The 19,276-nt window shown below is 40.0% G+C and overlaps 1 protein-coding gene across 1 annotated transcript; it reads left to right on the top strand.

Moving 5' to 3' along the window:
* Positions 1 to 14,426: 14,426 nt before the first annotated feature.
* Positions 14,427 to 17,980, top strand: IFNG (interferon gamma). The gene is made up of 4 exons (XM_075153884.1): positions 14,427 to 14,549; positions 16,527 to 16,595; positions 16,961 to 17,140; positions 17,849 to 17,980. Exons 1-4 carry the CDS (start codon positions 14,427 to 14,429, stop codon positions 17,972 to 17,974), a joined length of 498 nt encoding a protein of 165 aa, XP_075009985.1. The 3' UTR covers positions 17,975 to 17,980.
* Positions 17,981 to 19,276: the final 1,296 nt, after the last annotated feature.

The raw sequence follows: 19,276 nt of genomic DNA, 5'->3' as shown, positions 1-19,276 counted from the left end.
GGATGGCAACGGGGTGGCCGCGCGGCTTCTCAGTTTCAGGCTATTTCTGGCATTTTGGGGCAACTTTGATGTCAGCACGGGAATGGGAGTGGGTTTCTCGCTCTGTGAAATGTTGGGGGGTTTTTAGAAAAAATTTCCCATTCCACTTTAGCAAAGCCAAGAGCATTCAAAGCTTGGAGAAAATTGCAGGGCTGCAAATGGCTACAAAGAGGGGCGCAGCATCGGGTGCAGGGCTGCAATTTGAGTCAGTGGCTCAGCCTCTCTGAGACCAGCAGCTTGGGCTTGCATCCCCTGTACTCCCAAAAAGGCCTGCCAACACCAAAGGATGATCGAGGCGAATACCTCGCTGATACGAACCACGCTCAGATGATAGATATGTTCAGCACAATCTGTTTTCAGACCATGGAAAGCAAGATCCTGGCGCTTATTCCTCTGTATAGAGGAAAAACAAGTGAATCTTTGGGGGAAGTTTTATAGATGGAAGGGAAGAGGCCACACTGATGTGCTGGGTGGCTACAGTCTAGTAAAGAGTATTTCCCAGACCCAAACTCCAGGACGGGTATTTTGGTGACTGTGAAAAGACTTAAGAATTGTTATAAACTGCCCGTGTTGTACTATGGCAAAAAGAGTGAATATAGGTGCTCAACTCATCCATGAATGAAGACTACTGAGAGGAAGCAGAAAGATGTTGTAACTTCTGCATGTGGTTTCACTATTGGTTTTCTGAGTCTGCTACAACTTTTGGAAACATTGGAATATTGCAAAGGATTTAAAGGAGAGTGATAAGAAAATGTGCCCTCTGGTAAAAACATTAAAGATACCCGTTCAATCCCATTCATGAAAAGGAAGATAAAAAAATCAACCAGATTGCAGTTCATCTACAAGAATGACTTTATAAGAAACCCCACAGTTCTCCACTGAGACGGAAGAGAGCACAACAAGGATTTACTCCTTAGGAAATCCAGTTTGCCTGGAACTAGCAATAAGACAGCCACTCACCAGACCAATTGATATAAATGATCACTTTTAAGACTGTAAATGGAAACTGTACAATTTTTTATAAGCTGCATCCACCAGATACTGAGATCAGGGGTGGAATGAAGAAAGAACTTTGAAGAAGTTTTATACCTATGAATCCTTCCCTGTTCTTTTGGGAAGGCTGTTCCAGAATCTCACGCTCTGATTGCCAGAAGTCTTCTGTCTTTTGGTCTAAATTTACCTATGGCCAGTTTATAGCCATTTCACCCAGTATCAGTTTATTCTGTTAGCTTATGTGACTTACTGAATTTGCTGTTTCCCCACTCTAACGTAGTTCAGATAACAATCTTGTTGTCTTGTTTTTCTGAAGTTGAACAAACCAAACTCTTCTAGACTTCTTTTATAAAACAGGAGCTCTCTACTTGTTGTCTGGACCATTTCTAGTTTGAACTCATCTATATAACACAGGGTTAACACACAATTGTACATTGGCATTATTCCCTTCCTCCCTCTTCTGGAAACACCTTGCCCAGTTAACCTTCACAGCGTCCATTTCTGTCCCAGCATCGCCTCGATGCTTCCTGTGATGAGCAGTGGCACCTTGGGGTCATTCTCTTCCTCCAAAGGGTGCTCTCCCAGCTTCTTCTGACTAGAAGCCACACACTTGGACTGGCACTTATACAGTCACATTTCTTCCTATTTTATTAATTCCATCCTCAAGTAAATCAAGTTGTTCTCACTTCAGTCTGCCTTTGATTGAACCCAGGCTGCATTTTATTTTTTCCCCTCCTTGTCTTTAATGGTTGATTATTTCATGATTTTTTCTAAAGCCTTCCACACCACTCTTGTCAGATAACATGTCTCTATCTGCCTTGCCTGTTATTTCTTCCTTTCTTAATGACAGCTATTGCATTTGCTGTTCTCAAATCTGAAAGTGCTACCACTCATTTGATAGATTGATTAAAATTTGTCCCTACTGAAGCTGCATTTTTATGTGCCCATTTGTTCGGCTTGTTTCCTTGATGGGAGAACCTTTAAATCTACCTTCTTGCTCCTGCTTTTACCTTAGCGGAGATCGTTTCCATTCCTGTTGCTATCAGTCATCTTGACTTTGCTTCCGTGTTCTGTGTCAGCAACTCTCAAAATTATCTTGCTCACCTACTACATTCACTAATGCTTCTTAATGTTCCCATCTATATTAAAAATTGAGATGAATTGTCTATTTAATTTTTGGGCTACAATGTATACAATCATCCAGCCCAGTCTTAACCTGTACCAACCTCACTTCTTTCCTTATGCTCCTCTTTTTTACATGATGATGGCATGATTTGCTGTTTTTCTACTTCTGTTTTTACGTGGACTGATTTGGTGTGAATTTGGGAAGTTCTTTCTCACTCTTTTTTGACATCCAAGATGCAGTTATCACTGCTGATCAGTCCTTCTTTCTGTCCCTCAGGGCCCTGCTATGTTCTTGCTATTCTTGAGGAGGTGATTGGGTTGGCTGCTGTCATCAGAATAGTATCATAGAAAAGCCCTGATTGAAAGGGAGCCCTGGAGATACCTGGTCCAACCTTCTGCTGTAAGTGGGGCCTTGGGTTAAGTTAACTAGGGCCCTGTCAAGCACAGTGTTGAATACTTGAAGGTAGGTTCTTCCACTTCTTTGGGCAACCTACTCTGCTGTTTAATTTTTCTCATGCTGAAGACACCCCTGATGCAACTTGAGCCTGTTGCACCTTGTCCTGTCACTATGCACCTGTGTGAAAAGAGTACCTCCATCTTCTCTGTACCTTCATCTTCTTCTTCTACCTTTTGGGTAGTGGAAGATTGTGGTTAGAGGACAAGAGGAAACGGCCTCCAGTTGCACCAGGAGAGGTTTAGATTGGGTATCAGGAAATATTTCTTCACCAAAAGGGTTGTCAAGCATTGGAACAGGCTGCCCAGGGAAGTGGTTGAGTCACCATCCCTAGGAGTATTTAAAAGACGTGTAGATGTGGTGCTTAGGGACATGGTTTAGTAGTGGACTTGGCAGTGCTAGGTTAACGGTTGGACTTGATGATCTTAAAGGTCTTTTCCAACCTAAACGGTTCTATGATTCTATGACTCTGTGATTCTAGATACCCCTGAACCTTCTCACCTTGTGGCTGGACAAAATCAAGTCCTTCAGTCTTTCTTCATAAGTAGAGGTCTTCAACCTTCTAATCAAATTGCAGGCCATTGCATGAACCTTCTCCTATTTTTCAGTGTCTCTCTTGAGCTGGAGGGACCAAAGCTGGGTGCACTGTACTGGGTGTGGCCTGACAAGTGCCAAGCAGAATGGGAGAGAGAACATCCTGTGATCTGCTGGCTGTAGTTTTGCTGATACAGCCCAGGATACCATTTGCCTTTGCTGCTGCAAAGATGAAATCCACTTACGTTCAGCAGTCCACCAGCCCTTCCAGGTCCTCTTCAGCAGACCTACACTCCTGTCTGTCATATTTTTCTTGTTTACTTTTGAGGCAAATTCTAAAGAATTTTGCACTTTTGACTTGCAGAAACTCCCGTCTTGCTTCATGTTTACCTTTACCTTCAGACCCACTGATTAGTTACTCTAACTTCTCAAAATGTTTCATTTTGAAATGAAAATATCATTGTTTAACTGAAAAGTTACAACTTATGTAACAACATCCAGTCTTATTCAGAGAATTAACATTTACCACAATGATACCTTTCCCAGTAGTACTTACCTTCTCAGTCATATTGCTTTTTATTATATTTTATCTTTATCCAACCGGGGAGTTGGATAGCGGACACCTTATATCACTCCAGAGGAATGTGTTTTACTATGATATTTTACTTAGCTCCATTTTGTTTTCTGCAAGATGTTCCTTCAGACATTTTGACTATTGGTTTCTTCTGTGACATACAAAATTTCTTCATCACCCCTGCTTTTACTTCTGCTTTTCCTAAACTTTGTTGTCTGTGCTCTGGGCATGTCTGCTACTTCACTATTTAATTTTCATTATTTCTGCAGCACTTCTGGAGTTACTTTAAGACCTACAGACTTCCTAAGCCTGTGAATATCAACAAAGCATAACCGTGTGATTCGAGGTGACTAGAAAAACAACATTAATCCATTCCTTCTTCAGCTGATCAACACTTTATTATTGCTGACTTGACATACGGTTCCTGCGAAGACTTCCTTGGAAGCAGAGGAGGAATTGATGTATCCCACCACAGCCTCTTTTGAGTGTAATTCAAAGTACAATGCCAGAAATTATAGGGTTTTTTAATAGGTTTCCATGTATGCCCAGGTATGAGAAGATTCATGACTACTTTTAAATATTTAATTGCTTCTTCCACAAATATTTATTTCTGTATGCTATCTGTCTGCTTCTGCCTGATTATTCTGGTTCAGGGTCTTATACAAGCAACATTTTAATTTCTTGCTTCCCATTGCTTAGACCATTCAACTTCAGTGCTAAAACATTTCAAATAAGACTTCAGAAATTGTTGCAAGATATCTTATGTCTTCATTAGCAAAAGGAGCAATGCTATAGGAGCAGATCTGTAAGTTAAAAAAACGGGCATTGAGGACCCAACTTCCACACTGCATTTGTTTTGAGTTTATTTTGAACTAGCTCTAGTCTGGTCCTGTGGCCTGAGCTCTTGTTAACAATTGGAGAACATCAAGTGAGTTTTTGAAAACATCTTCCAGTTTTATTTTATCTGAAAGGAACTCATTTTTGCAGGCTCCAAGAGTGCTCCCAAATGCAACCCAAAGTACAGTGAATGGGGGTGATCAGGAGACTGGTTTTAAGTTTCCATGCGTAGAACAAATGGCACACTAATGTAGAAGATCTCACTGATATGCCATTTTACCTTTTATGGGACGGAAAAAAATATTAGTTAATCTAAAATTTCTGTGTGTATTTTTTTAGCAACTATCGAACCAGAATTGCTCGTTTTCCAAAAGAAAAATCTCTTACGGAAAGGGGAGAGCATTTCAAGTGTGCTGATGGAAATTCTAAGCTCTTTGCAATTGAAATTCAACTAGTACATCTGCTTTTGCAAAGCTTTGAAAAGACTGTTGTGCTTTGCCTGTGTACGTGGAGATAGAGAAAGTACACCACAGCTAAAGCCTGGTGTATCATAGCTCCTCTGCTACTGATATTCATACTAGCTAGATTAAAATAAAAAAAACCCAGCTATGGTAGCACATGCTACAGTTTCTCCTTCAACTTTGCTGCACAGATATGCACAGAATAAGCTGATGTGGCAAACCAGAGGTATTGAAAAAGGATGAAGTAAGAGTCCAGAGCCCTGTACACATTAATATGAAACAATAAGATTAGTTTAAGTGGGAAGGTAAAGCTCCTTTCATAACTCTTTTTCATAAGTTTTGGAAATTTTCCATAACTGCCATATAGACTTCCCTAGGTATTAACTAATTCTTGAGTAATTGATGGAATGAATATGCTTTCACAACAATCAAATAGCTGTGTTAGGAAAGCTATTCCCCTCCTTACAGTAATTAACTCATATAGACACTTTAAAATATCAACACGTGCTCCATGATTAGTAGAACAATCTTGCTGTTGCTTAGCTGTCAATTTTAATGAAAGTGGCAAGGGCTAAATTAGCTATGAGACTTTTGAGTCTCTCAAATATGGATGAAATTGCTGACTCTGTTCAAAAGTTACCGACGAGGAAGGAACTGACAGCTAGAGAAACTGCATAAGTTTCGTTTCCTTAGGAAAAAAGATTAGCAACCCAACCTGCCATGGTACTTACTTTTTGATTACTTTAAAGTATGCTATTTGAGATTGTATTCTGTTCTTCTCCAACTTTTTTTGGTTTTATTGTCTTTTTAGAAACTTGCTTTATTTTAGTTTGGGGGCAGAGACTCATTAGCCTCTTCAAAAAACGTAACAGAAACTGAGTTCTTTCATTTCTTGGTCTTTTAAGTATTTGTTACTAGCTAATTAAATCTTTACATCGCCTAAAGCGGACTAGAGGGTGGCCATTCAGAGCACTTCATCGTTGTTAGTCCAGGCCTTTGAAAAAAGAAGATATGTGACTTTAAAATAAAGTGCATCTACACTTAACCCACAGTAGCTCTTCTATAGGCAGCCCTATTTCCTGTGGAGATGAAGAGGAAATGTACTTAGGGTGTGAAGCACTTTTTCGTTTTTTAACTACTAAAAAGCAAAGGTCTTGCATATTTCTCCTTTCACTTTAAATTCTGAATCTAACTGGAAAGTCTTTGCAAGCAAATTGCTCTTAAGAAGTCCAGTTCTAAGTAAAATGTCATCTGTGGATGGATTGCTTGTACGCCTGACTTTCTGGTGTGTGCTCGTAAGTGTTCTGGAGGCAGGACAGAAACAGGTAGGACCAAATCTGCATAGTGGTTTGCTTTTTTCTGTGAGTAAAGATGACTGGCTTTCTTAGTCACACAATTATGAATGGCACTAAAGAGAATGGCAAGCAAGGGGAAGCCCCACCAAACTGTCTCCTGAATTGTTTTAGAAGAAAGGATTGCGTCACGCAGCAAATTTCTGCTAGGAAACCTCCTGTGGATGTTTCCAAATGGTTATGACAAAAAATGCCCACTCTATAGGCTGGTTTGAAACATTTCATGGATATTTTCTTACTGAGGCTTGAAATAGATCATTGAGTTAGCCTCCAACATATGCCCACACCTACACACTTGTGTTTGCATGTACATATGTGATATTTAACTATTATAAATGTGAAAATGATCAGATTTTTCCCCAAAATGCTCACATTTCAACTTAAAATATTCAATAAGAAATTAAAGCATTATGGGATTGCTTTCACTAGTGTTTTCCTCCAAATTTAAATATGAGTATTAATTTCCAACAATAAATGTGTCTGTACAATAAAGGTACTTAAACCGTGAAAACAAATGCAACTGTACAATGAAAACTTGAATGGCACTTGAACTCCTTGCTAAAAACTAGACCAGAAAACTCCAATGCAAATAAAAGCCCACAACGTAGAAAATCAAAGTAAGGAATAGGAATGAATCACAAAACCCAACACACGGAGAAAATTTGGTAAACATAATGGGAGGAAGATGAGTGGGGCTGGCTCACCAACAGGTTGAAAGTCTGAAAAGTACCATTTGGATATAGTATTGAGAATGTATGGAAAGTATTATGTTGATCGGAGGGCTGTGATTTCCAACGTTATCAATCTGCAGCAAATTTTCAGCAGGGTCCCTGCCATTTCGGGACATTGCAAGCTGGCTTGTGACGAGGTCAAGGGAGACCCCTGACTGGACTCACCCAGCACATACTGAAACCGACAGCTGATCCAAGACTAGCATCCTTTGGTCTTCTCTCTTTAAAAATAATATGGTCCTTTTGAAAAGGCACCGTGAGGTATTATCGCAGATACCTGGACGCAGAAGTTCAAGTGACTTTTTGGCTTCTTTTGAAGGTGGATCTGATCCTATGGAAATGAAACTGAATAGCAGACTGTGAAAATACCAGAGGCCTCTCTGGATGAAGAGTTAATGTATAGAGGGAAATACGTTCTCATTTACCGGGAACAGGGGAAAGACACTGTGAGCAAAACATGTGATGTTTTTTCTATCTATTAATGTACAGCAAAGGTAGACATATGCATACATATTCACAGGAAACAGCAGAAAGTCAGAACCACAGAATGCAGTCAGGCCAAATCACAGTGGAATTGTTTTCTTAATGAATTATTTCTCTTGAAGTGGATTAAAATGTTACCTTAAAACTAATGGAAATATTTGTGGAAAAGTTTATGGAACTACTAGCATGCTGGCCTTATGAAGAGCAGGGCTATTAGGGAAGAATTAGAAAACCTTGGAAGATCACTTTGGGGAGAACTATTTTAATAAAATATATCTTTATTTTATAGAAGACTTTATACCCACCAAGGCACAAAGTGCCTTACCTGAAGTCAGTATGTTGTACTAATAACTTTGGATTGATAACATTGCCTCGTTAACATTAAAAATCAACAGTATGAGTGTTGTAGGTGCCGCTAGTGCCTACAAAGCCTAAGTGGAAGTATTTTAAAAGTCTTTAGGAAGAATCTTGAAACAATTATTACATTTAAATTGTAATTTTTTCTATTTGCCTTATTATGCTTTTAGAAGTTCTTGTTTTCAATCTTTTCCCTGCAACCATGATGATTAGAAAAAAATCCCAACCCCAAAACTCTAAAATAAACCCTGAGATTCATGAAGTCACATAAGACAAGAAGCTGGGGCTTTAAAAACTTTCAAGAGTAAGTGTTTTATTCTTCTTGGAAGAATGAAGAACAACTGGTGAAAATGAAAGGTTTTATGTGGAAAAACCCATAGACACTGCGGTTGTAGCACAGGAGGTATTTTATGCAACGCCAGCCATACTTTGGGCTGCTGCCATGCTAACAGTTGTGCTGCTTTTCCATTGATATGGACTTAAACTAAAATTGAATAAGATTTAGAATCATCTTCTATTTTATGGGTAATAGATTTTAATCCGGAGTTGGATATGTGAAAAGACTCTGAACTGTAGAAGCATAGAGTAAAAACGCACACCATGTTTTTCCATTACTGTCTTCTACAATGCTATCATTTTTTTCCGTACTTCACTACAAGAAAAATAGCATTTTAGGATTGTATATCTCCCTTTCTCATGGTTAGCTCCCACTGGTAACTCATAGTTTCTTAATTGTTCATACATGTAGACTGCGTTTTTTGGAGAGCTGGAAAAGTTTGTACTAACCTGAAATATGGCACAAGAAACAAGGAGGACCCTTTGGTTTCCATTACATATTGCTGTCCATGCACAACCAGCAATGAGAAAACATATGTTATAGGTCCCTCTGTCCAGTCCCAGAACTCGTCATACACGAGTTCAACAGTCTTTCAAGGAAAGGGAAGGGAGACAGCATTATGCTCATTTTTATAAACAGGGACATGAACTGCTGTTAATGGGGACAGATGTTCTGAGAAAAATATTTGTTATCATCTCCATACGCTCCAGAAAATTATTTTAACATGAGTCCTGAATATTCACATTATGCTATTACTGGAGTCTCTAGACAACATAGAGTTGATAGTCATACAGTTACGAGTAGCCAAAAAGTCCACAATAGTGTGTGAGAAAGGCCAGCCAGAACAGCTATTCACAGCTATCCTCTTCCTCCTGGGCAAGGCAAAAGCTTGAACTCTTATTTACAGGATGGATGAGTACTCAGACCATGAGGGGGCAGTTATTTCCTCTTACTAATTCAGAAAGTAATCATTAGTGTTTTGTGAGGAAAGGTTTTCCCAACCTATAAACTTTTTTCCATCCCACATGGGGTCACCAAATTGAAAATCTGAAGGAAGTATGAAACAGATGTCTTGTGTCAGTCAAGGTACCATGATTTTAATAAATTTACAATTTTAATAATTACACTCTAATCACTTAAAGTTGTACCCATCTGCTCATTATCTATCTGGACATCTGTCTCTCTACATTTCTAACACCACCAGGTTTAGTTTCCTCTTCCTTCCCTTTCTTTGGAAGACTCAGCAGCTAATGTGTGTGAGAAATTTTGAGAGGGGAAAGAGGGATCAATAATATATATTTTCCCATTGCCGACTGCATGCAGACAGGAGTTTGTAGTGGAGGCCAAAGGGTCTTCCTTGTGTCATATTTCAGATGGTACAAATTGGTTTTGCAGTTCTCTCAAACAATAGCATTTCCAAAAAGTGCTTGGAATGGGCAGGATAGAGTATTTTGTTTAGAAAAATGTCAAAACAGTTAATTATGAGAATTTCAGAACTTCCCCCTACCCTGAAATTTTTTTTTGTAAAACAAAGTAGCTGTTTTGTGCCAGCTTTAATCCTAATGATCATTGGGAACATCCTCTAAATCACAGAGATCCGGTGGTCACAAGCAGTAGACAGCTACATCCTCCATGACACATAACACCGATGAAACATACCCATATCTGTAGGAGAGTGGTGGGGTTTTTTTTGTGGTAGGGAAGAATGTTAGTCTTACCGTGTGTTCGTAAGGGTCAGTTGCAAAGTCATGAAGCCTGATTATCAAGACATCCACTTTGCAGATAGTGGTAACATAAATAACAATATTTAGTAATTACATAGCACTGGTACAAAGCATATGCAAACTTTAATCATTTAAACCCCTTACCCTGGGGGTAAGGATTGTGAAGGAGAAACCAAAAGAATTATTTCTGCTGCTTTATAGGAAAGGGAGCCTAAGAGGTGAAGTGTGATGTAAGGTCAGAATGACAACTCAGAGAGGGTTTTCCAACCCTGAGCTGCTTTCCTTGGGCAGTGGTAATACAGGAAGCCACTGAGTTTTAGAGAAACTAAAGTCTGGCAGAGATCTGCTGGGCTGGTGGGGGCAGTTCCTTACTAACCACTCAGCCAGCATGCTGAGGAGTACACATAAAACAAAAAATGAAAGGGAAAAACCTTTAATCAGTGGTCATAGTGAAATTTGACATGACTTTGCAAGGACATCATCGGGTAATTGGTGTAAGGTGTTGTATGAACAGAAGGGTGTGAAACCTCTGCTTTGCATGAAGAGTCAGATGACTTCCAGGCAGCAAAATGAAAAAATGCCTTGGTTTCATTTCCTACTGTTTCTGGAATAGATGACAGTCCAGCTGTGACTATGGAGCCACACGGAAGGACCACTCCAATCCTATGCAGCATAAGACTTTTCAATACTATTCTGGCACCTTTTTCAGCTAGGTTGGGACTAGTGCTCAGGCAAAGAGCTTGTGTTAGTGCTGAGTGTCCAGTCCCCTCCAGCATGCACTCAATAGATATCTACTAAGGAACATGGATAAAAAATTAGGCCCTTGGTGCTGTCTAGTAAAGGGCAGATATTTGCAGGATACCCCCTATTTTGTTTGTAACTATGTTGATGCTCAGGAAAGACAGTGCAGACGAGCCATCTGAACCTGAGCTTTCCTCACAACCTGACTGTTCACGGCTCTGGGGCAACAAGACATACACTGGACAATGGTGATCTGTTTCATCGCTTTTGGGTGTATTGGGAAGCAGAACAGGGCTGGGGGAGGTGCAGGACCGCTGGGACTCAGGGACCTTCATGTTCTGACCATCTGCTGTAGGCTAGTTTCAAAATGATTTGGAGACAGGTGATGGTGTGTGTCGATAGAAGAGAACATTATGAGACGAGCATGTCAACATTAACATGGTACCATTTATTCAAATGTAAAGGATTTGGAAAAGGGATCCTATATTTCTGTATTAGAATACATTTCTGTCCAGCTGATGATTTACCACAGAACATTCAACCCTTGGTGTGAGAATTTGGATGCAGAGATGAGTAGAAGGCCTGAATCTAGCCTCCGCAAACAAGAGAGGGTGCCTGGGAGTCAGACCTCCACTCAGAAGACAGCATGACAGAGTCAGACGTCATGGCTTTCTTCTTCTCTGCTCTTTGCTTAATTTCTTGCCTCAGTTTATAATACAATACTTGTAGCACTGCTTAGTGGGCAAAGGACCACAATGGGACTGGGAGACCCTGTTTGTGTTCTTAGATTTGCCTTTCTTAGATGCTGAATGATCATGAATCATCCCATTGCTCTGAGCTTCCATTTTCTTACCTGCAAAATTGGATGGTTGACAGTGGCCTCCTCTGAAAGCTGAGGAGGTCTAGTGATAAAATTAGCCATATAAACCCCCAGAACTTTAACTAGTATCTACAAAAGGTGAGTTGGAAAAATCCTTTCTTTCTGATATTTCATCCTCCTGTTATTTTTAAAAGTTTAGTAGTAATGGGAGACCAAAGGGAGGTCACCTGAGAGGTACAGCCTGCTGTGGGTGAGATGCGTGTCTGACAGGTTTAACAAGGCAGTCTAACCCACTGCAGTCGCTCTGGATGAATAGTTCTCTGCAGAGGAGGGCAGTGTTACTGACTTAATCTTTCAGCTCCTGGAATTACATCTTCTGCCTGGCTGGATAATTACAGCAATTAGTTGTGTTCAGTTGTGATGAGATTTGTCCTCATGTTAAAAAGACTGAGCTGTTTGAGTAAAGAATCTCTCCCAAACTCCTTCCTTGCAGCTCTTTGCACACTGCCTAGTAATTCAACAGAAAAGTACTGCTCAAATTAGGACCTGTAATGGCAAAAATTGGGCTTGATGAGCCAGTCCCTCTTCCAGTTGTGTTTCTGACAGCCTAAAGAGTGCCATATGTAACAGGAATCATTTTCCTTCTGCTACTTGACATCTCCCTTCCAACACTTTGACAAAGAATTACTCCATAGGCTCATGGCCAGTTGACGTGCCTGAGCACGTGTCTTCCACCTTGTAAAATATGTTTGGTTTTCCTGTATGTATAAAACTACATTTAGCTGTGCCGCAACATGTCCTTCGACTGTGCTTGCCTTGCAAAGCAATCCAGATGTTTCAACATTACCAATAGGTTTGTTCAGTGTGCTGACATTTGTGAATCCACTTTGAATTGTAAGTCCACTTTGAATCTCGGTGGGACTTCCATTTTGTCACCATCCCTGGAGGTATTTAAAAGTCATGTAGATGTGGCGCTTAGGAACATGGTGGACTTAATAGTGTAAGGTTAACGGTTGGACTTGATGATCTTAAGGGTCTTTTCCAACCTAAATGATCCTATGATTCTAATTTCTAACATAGAATCATAGAATCAGAATGGTTTGGGTTAGAAGGGACCTTTGAAGATCGTCTAGTCCAACCCCTCTGCCATGGGCAGGCATGATAACTTCGCATTTTTTTACAGTGCTTTGAAGCATCCTTGAACAGTATTATCACCTCACCTCCATGTCAACACTTCCAGCAATCAAGTTATTGCTTAACCAGGTTTAATTTCCTAAACTAAAACCAAGATGGGCATTGCATAGTGCTACTACCCCAAGCAGATTACAGCCCTAAATTTGTGCAGTACTGCACCTGTTGTGAGATGTGTGCCATCTGTCTACGCTGCTATTCCCGGGGAGCTTTGGCATGCAGCTTTTGGGCCTGCTGGTTCTTGTCTCTGCAAAATGGCAATTCCCTGTTGACAATGATAGTAATAGGCTAGATCTATTCCACAGATGGAGGTCCTCTTTGAAGCTGCAGATGAAAAATGTTTCATGGCGTTAGTGGTCATTTGCTGAGATAGGAGGTGCTGCTGGGGAAAGGGCCAGCTTCTTGCGAGGAACACCCAAAGAGCCACCCAGGGCTGTGCTGGAGAGCTCAGATCATACCTGTTGGGGGCCAGTTTAATTCCCATCTGTTTCTGATGAGCTACAGACATCCTCCACTGCTGCCTTTGTGAACTGAGCCCACAAAGTGCCCTCCTCCTGATCTCTCTCTTTCTTTTTCTCTATGGGCTCCTTCTTTCTTTCCTTTGTAGGCTCCTGCCTACCCTGCATTCATATACTACAGCCTAAAATTACTCTGATTTCTTCATAAGACTCTTCACAGTTAGCTCTTTTCCCATGATACCCATCAAAACAGAGTTCAGTTCCTACACAAAAACCTTTTCCCCAGCTATCCTCAATAGAGTTGTTTCAGGGGTCTGTATGCACTTGGAGACTATCCTGTCTGTTTTCTTCAGCCTGGCTTTTTTTCATCCATGTCTTTCTGTTTTCATATTCTACACATATAAGTGCAAACAAATGGGCAGGTGGGGAACTTTAATTATTGCCAAGCAGAAATGAGTGTCTTGAGTACTAAATACTCCGCTCTTGCAGATAGCAGACAATCATAGAGGAATTTAATACGATGCATCATTGCATCCATGCTGGAACCTCATTTTCCCTGAGTCTATTTTGAATCTGGAGGTGAAGAATGAGAAAGCAGCAAAAATGCACTTTAGACCATGGAAAGAATGCAAATGATGTTCCACAAAAGGACAGCAGTAGGGAGAACGTTTAGATCTCTAAGTGACTCTGAAGAATGCCATGGCAATCTCAGTGGTTACTTTAAAAGAATACTGGAAATGAGTTGACTGTTACACTGACCCTTTTACCACATGATATGATTTTTTTTCAGATAGCGTGTAAGAATATGCTTGAGCCACAATGCATACTCCTCAATCAGTATCATAATTTCCCCCTTTTCCCCAACCACGTGTAAAAGAAACTTCAGAATCTGCCACGTAAATATTACCCATTGATGAACCACTGAAAATTTTTCCAGGACCATGCTTTAAGAAAGATGCTTTCGAGGGATTCCCTTGATTAGCTGAAAATGGAGGGTTCTTATCTAACACTATCTTGTCTAAATATACACAGCCTGTGATGACGAAATAAAAAATTTCAAGACCAGGTATAAATACCACTGGCAGGCAGATGAAGTTCATTCGTCTACTTTCTTCTAATAGAAGATTTAACTATTAGAAGTTGAAGCTCACTGCTTTTAGAACTGACATCTCCCAGAACTTATCTGAGCATTTTAACTAAACCATCACCAAGAAAATGACTTGCCAGACCTACAACTTGTTTGTTCTCTCTGTCATCACGATTTATTTTGGACGTTTTGGAAATAGCTTAATTCTTGCTCAACTTCAAAACGATATAGACCAACTGAAAGCTGACTTTGTAAGTATGGTCTTCTACTGCATTTCTCTTCTCTTCTGCTTGTGCTTTAGGAATAGTCCAGACTTGAGCACTGCTTGACATACTCAATTCGTACCAATAGAGGGTAATCATGGAACAAGTTTTTTGGTTATATCTTTTTTTAAACAAGAATATGAACAATTTCTTTGGTTTTGCTAACCTCTTTTGCTAACATCTTTCACTAACATGATTCAGTTTTTCAATAGTCATAGTTAATGTAGTAGTTTGCATTTATTTCAGGGGCACTCTTCCTTTCACACGAGCTTCTCCTAGCTCCATTCAGCCTTTGATCACATGGAATGTTTTAAAACAGAAATCTTAATGTAATTTATGATGAATGAATGAATCTTGATCCAATTCTATTCAGATACAATTTACTGACACTTTTTAACTTTTAGGTTAGTAACGTTAATGGGGGATTTAATATTAGTTAACAATATAAACAAAATGAAGAACTTTTCCTTTAACAAATGCATCTGCTACTTATTATTATTAGTAGCAGTGTGTTGCCCAAAGGTGGTTCCTACTGCTAATTCTTTTGCATCCTCCAGCCATTCTGCTTCCATATCTGTGACTATGATCCAGCATGGGAATGTTATGTGGCATGATATTACTTCTTTTCAGACAGAATTTTGATAACTTGATAACTGTAGTGTTAATTCGCCTATATTCATCTAGGAGGCATTAGAGTAGTTCACAGTTGACTTCAGCTGGGATTAGTCATAGGGATAACAGATCTACAATAGAGTCACTTCTAATTAACAGCTTTTATTCTCAATATATTTTTGTTTTTTTCTCCTTAAATGCATGAAAGCAACTCCAAGCAGCTCCTATTTTCAGCTCTGATTTTCTCAGAATTTTGTGCATATGAAAGTTGAAATTTAGTAGAAGAATCACCCTGAATTATCACACAAAGAAGCCTAGTGTTATACCTCAGTGTTTGCAGATTGATAGGAAACTGGCCGTAAAATTGGCGTTATATCTTAAATTTGTCATTAGCATAGATCAGAGAGATTCTCACTAGAATATACATAACTCTGTCGGAGAGATCCTGAGCCATGGTGACCTTCTTGCACCGACATTAAAAACTCCGGTCCACAGCAGGTGCTCCCCACCCTTCAGAAGAACAACAAAACAAGGTTTGGCAATGTGCTCAGCATGGGGAGCCAATCAGCCTACGAGGTTTCTGTCAGCCTGCAAGTTTTCCCTTTGCATTCGCTGTTTTTAAATTACTGAGCAGACAAAAAAGGAAATAGTGACTGTTGTATACAAAAAGAAAAAAAAAAAGACACACATAGAAGAGGAAATGATTCAGTTTACCTTTCCTTGGTAGGAGAATTGTATTGCTCTTTGTTTCCTAGAATCTGCCAGTGTGTAGCTAACACCTGATGGTTAAACTCCGTCCCTGCGAGCCTCTCGGTAGCCCACTAACACTGTATATCCCCATGCCTGACTGTGGCCTGTTGGGCTATTCTCCAGTTCTACAAACTGTAGTTTTATAGTAAAGTTAATTTGTTCTTGTTCCATATGAGATTTTACTAAGACTGGATAAATTCAAGGCCACAGGCTACATACTGGTGGACTTCGACTTACCAGAAAACATGTCAAGGTCAGATCTGACAATTTTCTAGCCAGTTGTTATGCTTATGAATTTTAATTTTCAGCTGTCAATAGCAAAACTTGCAAGGAGTGTTTGGTAAAATAGATGGTGCTAAATGTCTCTATTCAGATGAGTTATAGCAGGAGAAGACATTGAAAAGCAGACTAATGCCGGTTCTGGTATTAGGCAGTCATCCAATGCGATTTGTACTTAGAGAAGTGAAAGCATTGTAATAGCTGTAGGCCAGTGGTGCAAAAATCACGTCTCTCTGGTTTTTACTGCTCATTTGAATAGAGAACGCAAATTTTCTTTGTGATAAGTATTGTTTGTATAACAGATACGTTTGTTATTTGTTGCAGAACTCAAGTCATTCAGACGTAGCTGACGGTGGACCTATTTTTACAGACAAACTGATAAATTGGACAGAGGTGAGTCAGAACCAGATATGACAAAGCATCTCAGGCGCTTTTGCAGGGCACTTTTGGTACAAAGCAGCTCCCAGGGCCAGTGTAACTAGATGGGGCAGAAAAAACATGAGCAGAGGCCACTTCGATAGCTTGGAAGTGAGAAAACAAACCCCATAAAAATGCTTCCCATAAGGATCAAGGTGCTTTATACTGCACCATGAACCGATCCTGAGGTACAGCCAAGCCCAGGAGATGAGTTACACCATCTTCTTTATCATCCTGTTTCAAACGGCAGTGAGAACCCCTGCGTGCTGCGTTTTAGCTTTGTTTATTTTCCTGCCGATGAGCACTCACAGCCCTTTCTTTCTGACTCTATTTTTCAACAGAGAAATGAAAAAAGGATCATCCTGAGCCAGATTGTTTCCATGTACTTGGAAATGCTTGAAAACACTGACAAGTCAAAGGCACACATCAAGAACATACGTGAGGAGCTCTCTACTCTGCAAAAGGACCTTCCTGATGGCTTAAAGAAGATGAAAGACCTCATGGACCTGGCAAAACTTCAGGTAAGGCTCTTCCTCTGCCTCCAGGGCTCATGACACTATATTTTCCAGTTGAGATTTGAGTGTGACTCAAGCCAATAATGCTTCAGTAACCCATCTGGTAACCCCCATCTGGCTCAGATCACACTGGAAAACCTAATGTTTCCAGCTGCAGGGGCTGCTGCGGGTCTGCGGTGTGGGGTGTCAGCGTGGGAGCTGCCCTCCCCAAGTCTTGCTGGAGTCTGGCACAGAGGTGCCGGCAGCGCTGCCGCGTCGTCTGCCCACCAGATCTGCCACTGACATGGCCGTTTGTGGTTTAGAAATTGGGTGGGAAAGTTGTGCCCGGCTACGGCATGCCTCCGCGGGCTTTGGAAGCACTTGGCTTATGAGCGAGTACCAACGGCACGAACCACCTACCTCTGCAGAGGTCCGCAGCCAATACCCTGGTGGAATTGTTAGCTGCATGTGGGTAACTCATATATCATCACAATAACTACAGAGTAGCTCTGTTTCACAGAATATGACTGGTCTGTGGCATGTTGCAAAGTAGCACAGAAAGTGGAAAACAAAAATCTGTGGCTCTTCATTGTAGGAATTACTTAGTAGAGTAATTGGAAACTGCAGATGTCCATCTGGTTTACTCTGGTAGCAGTGTAGCCTGTAGGATGTGATCAGTAAATAATTATAGCTCTTGGCATGACCTTCATTCTGTTTGTTTCTTACTTATAACAGATGAGTGACTTGAAAATTCAACGCAAAGCTGTGAATGAGCTGTTCAGCGTCTTACAAAAACTGGTGGAGACTTCAACTTCCCTCAAAAGGAAAAGGAGCCAGTCTCAGAGGAGGTGCAACTGCTAATGACATCATACGACCTTTTGTACTGAGCTATTGTGCAAATTTTGTTATGATGCACATTCTTTTATTTCAGTCTTTTTATTGAGTTTTTATACATTTATTTATTAATATTTAAGTATTTTAAATAATTATTTATAAAGAATTATAAAATCAAAGTATTTATACCTCCTACTACTATATAAGAAATAACTTTGTCTTAAAATCCTGTCTATCTGTTAAATGTTTGTTGACCTGAAAATACGAACGAGGCAATGTTTACCCAGTTTCCATACGGAAATCCTGAAATGACATGATACGGTACCCAGCTTTCCGTCTGGTGCTGTCTTGAGAGAGGGATGTTATAAGATCGGTCTCATCATTCATCTATTTGGCATGGAGATGCAAGCACCGACATAAGGAAGTTTCTGTACTCAGGAAAATATATTCATATCTACTTACTTCTAAGCATATCCAAATTCAAATCAAGTAAATAGATATGCTTAAAGGTAAGCAAATGCTGAAGCACTTTTCTGAACTAGGGGATTGATGATTAATTGCTGTTATGCACTGAAGCTACCAGGAGGCCAGGCTACTTAGCAATTCCAGCAAATGTGACTAACTCTGTGCGCTGACTTAATTTCAACTCACTGATTTTGAGAAATTCTGTATTTTTTTGTACTGAATCTTTTAAATGTGTCTGATGCAATTTTATTTATTTGGAGGTAGTAGTATGGAAGTTTTTACCTCAAGGACTATATTTTTGTACTGGAATATTATTTAAAACTTTGGATTTCTCAATGGAAACTTTTTGAAATGTGGATATTAAATAAAAATAAATAAATTAAGTGCGCTTGCATATTTATTCACCAGAATCTCTGTGAAAAGTAGAATGTTAATCTTGCTCTATGTTGTCACAAAAGATGGCCCTGCCCAGATATATAAAAACATATTTTATTTCCTCATGCCTGTCCAAGATTTGGGAATGGATAATGTTTTTGAAGAAATCTGTCAGGAGGGTCTAAAATTCCCAAGCTCTTCAAATTCTGCTTTTATCTGCATAAGGAAACATCAATTTGCTTGTAAGAATTTGTTGATAATTTGAAATTTGTTACTATGATTTAAAATAAAAGACACTATCAAATTTCTCCACAAGTCAAAGTTATGGAGCCTAGACCAAGATCAGCCCATCTGCTGGGCTCGCTGCGAGTGGTACAAGCTGGAGGCCTGGGGCTGCTTGGGCTTTGGCCAGTCTCAGAGGCTTGGATTTGGGGTTGGTGGGGCTTCCAAATTCTCAGGTTCTCAGGGGTTTACCAAGCAAATTATCTC

This window comes from Calonectris borealis, chromosome 1 (assembly GCF_964195595.1).
Source record: "Calonectris borealis chromosome 1, bCalBor7.hap1.2, whole genome shotgun sequence".
NCBI classification, from domain to species: Eukaryota; Metazoa; Chordata; class Aves; order Procellariiformes; family Procellariidae; genus Calonectris; species Calonectris borealis.
This window is presented reverse-complemented; position numbering and strand designations above follow the sequence as displayed.

Coding starts and splice junctions, on each gene's coding strand:
- IFNG (XM_075153884.1), top strand. CDS start 14,427: ATGACTTGCCAGACCTACAACTTGTTTGTTCTCTCTGTCATCACGATT. Junction 16,596..16,960: donor AACTGATAAATTGGACAGAG/GTGAGTCAGAAC, acceptor ATTTTTCAACAG/AGAAATGAAAAAAGGATCAT. Junction 17,141..17,848: donor TGGACCTGGCAAAACTTCAG/GTAAGGCTCTTC, acceptor TACTTATAACAG/ATGAGTGACTTGAAAATTCA.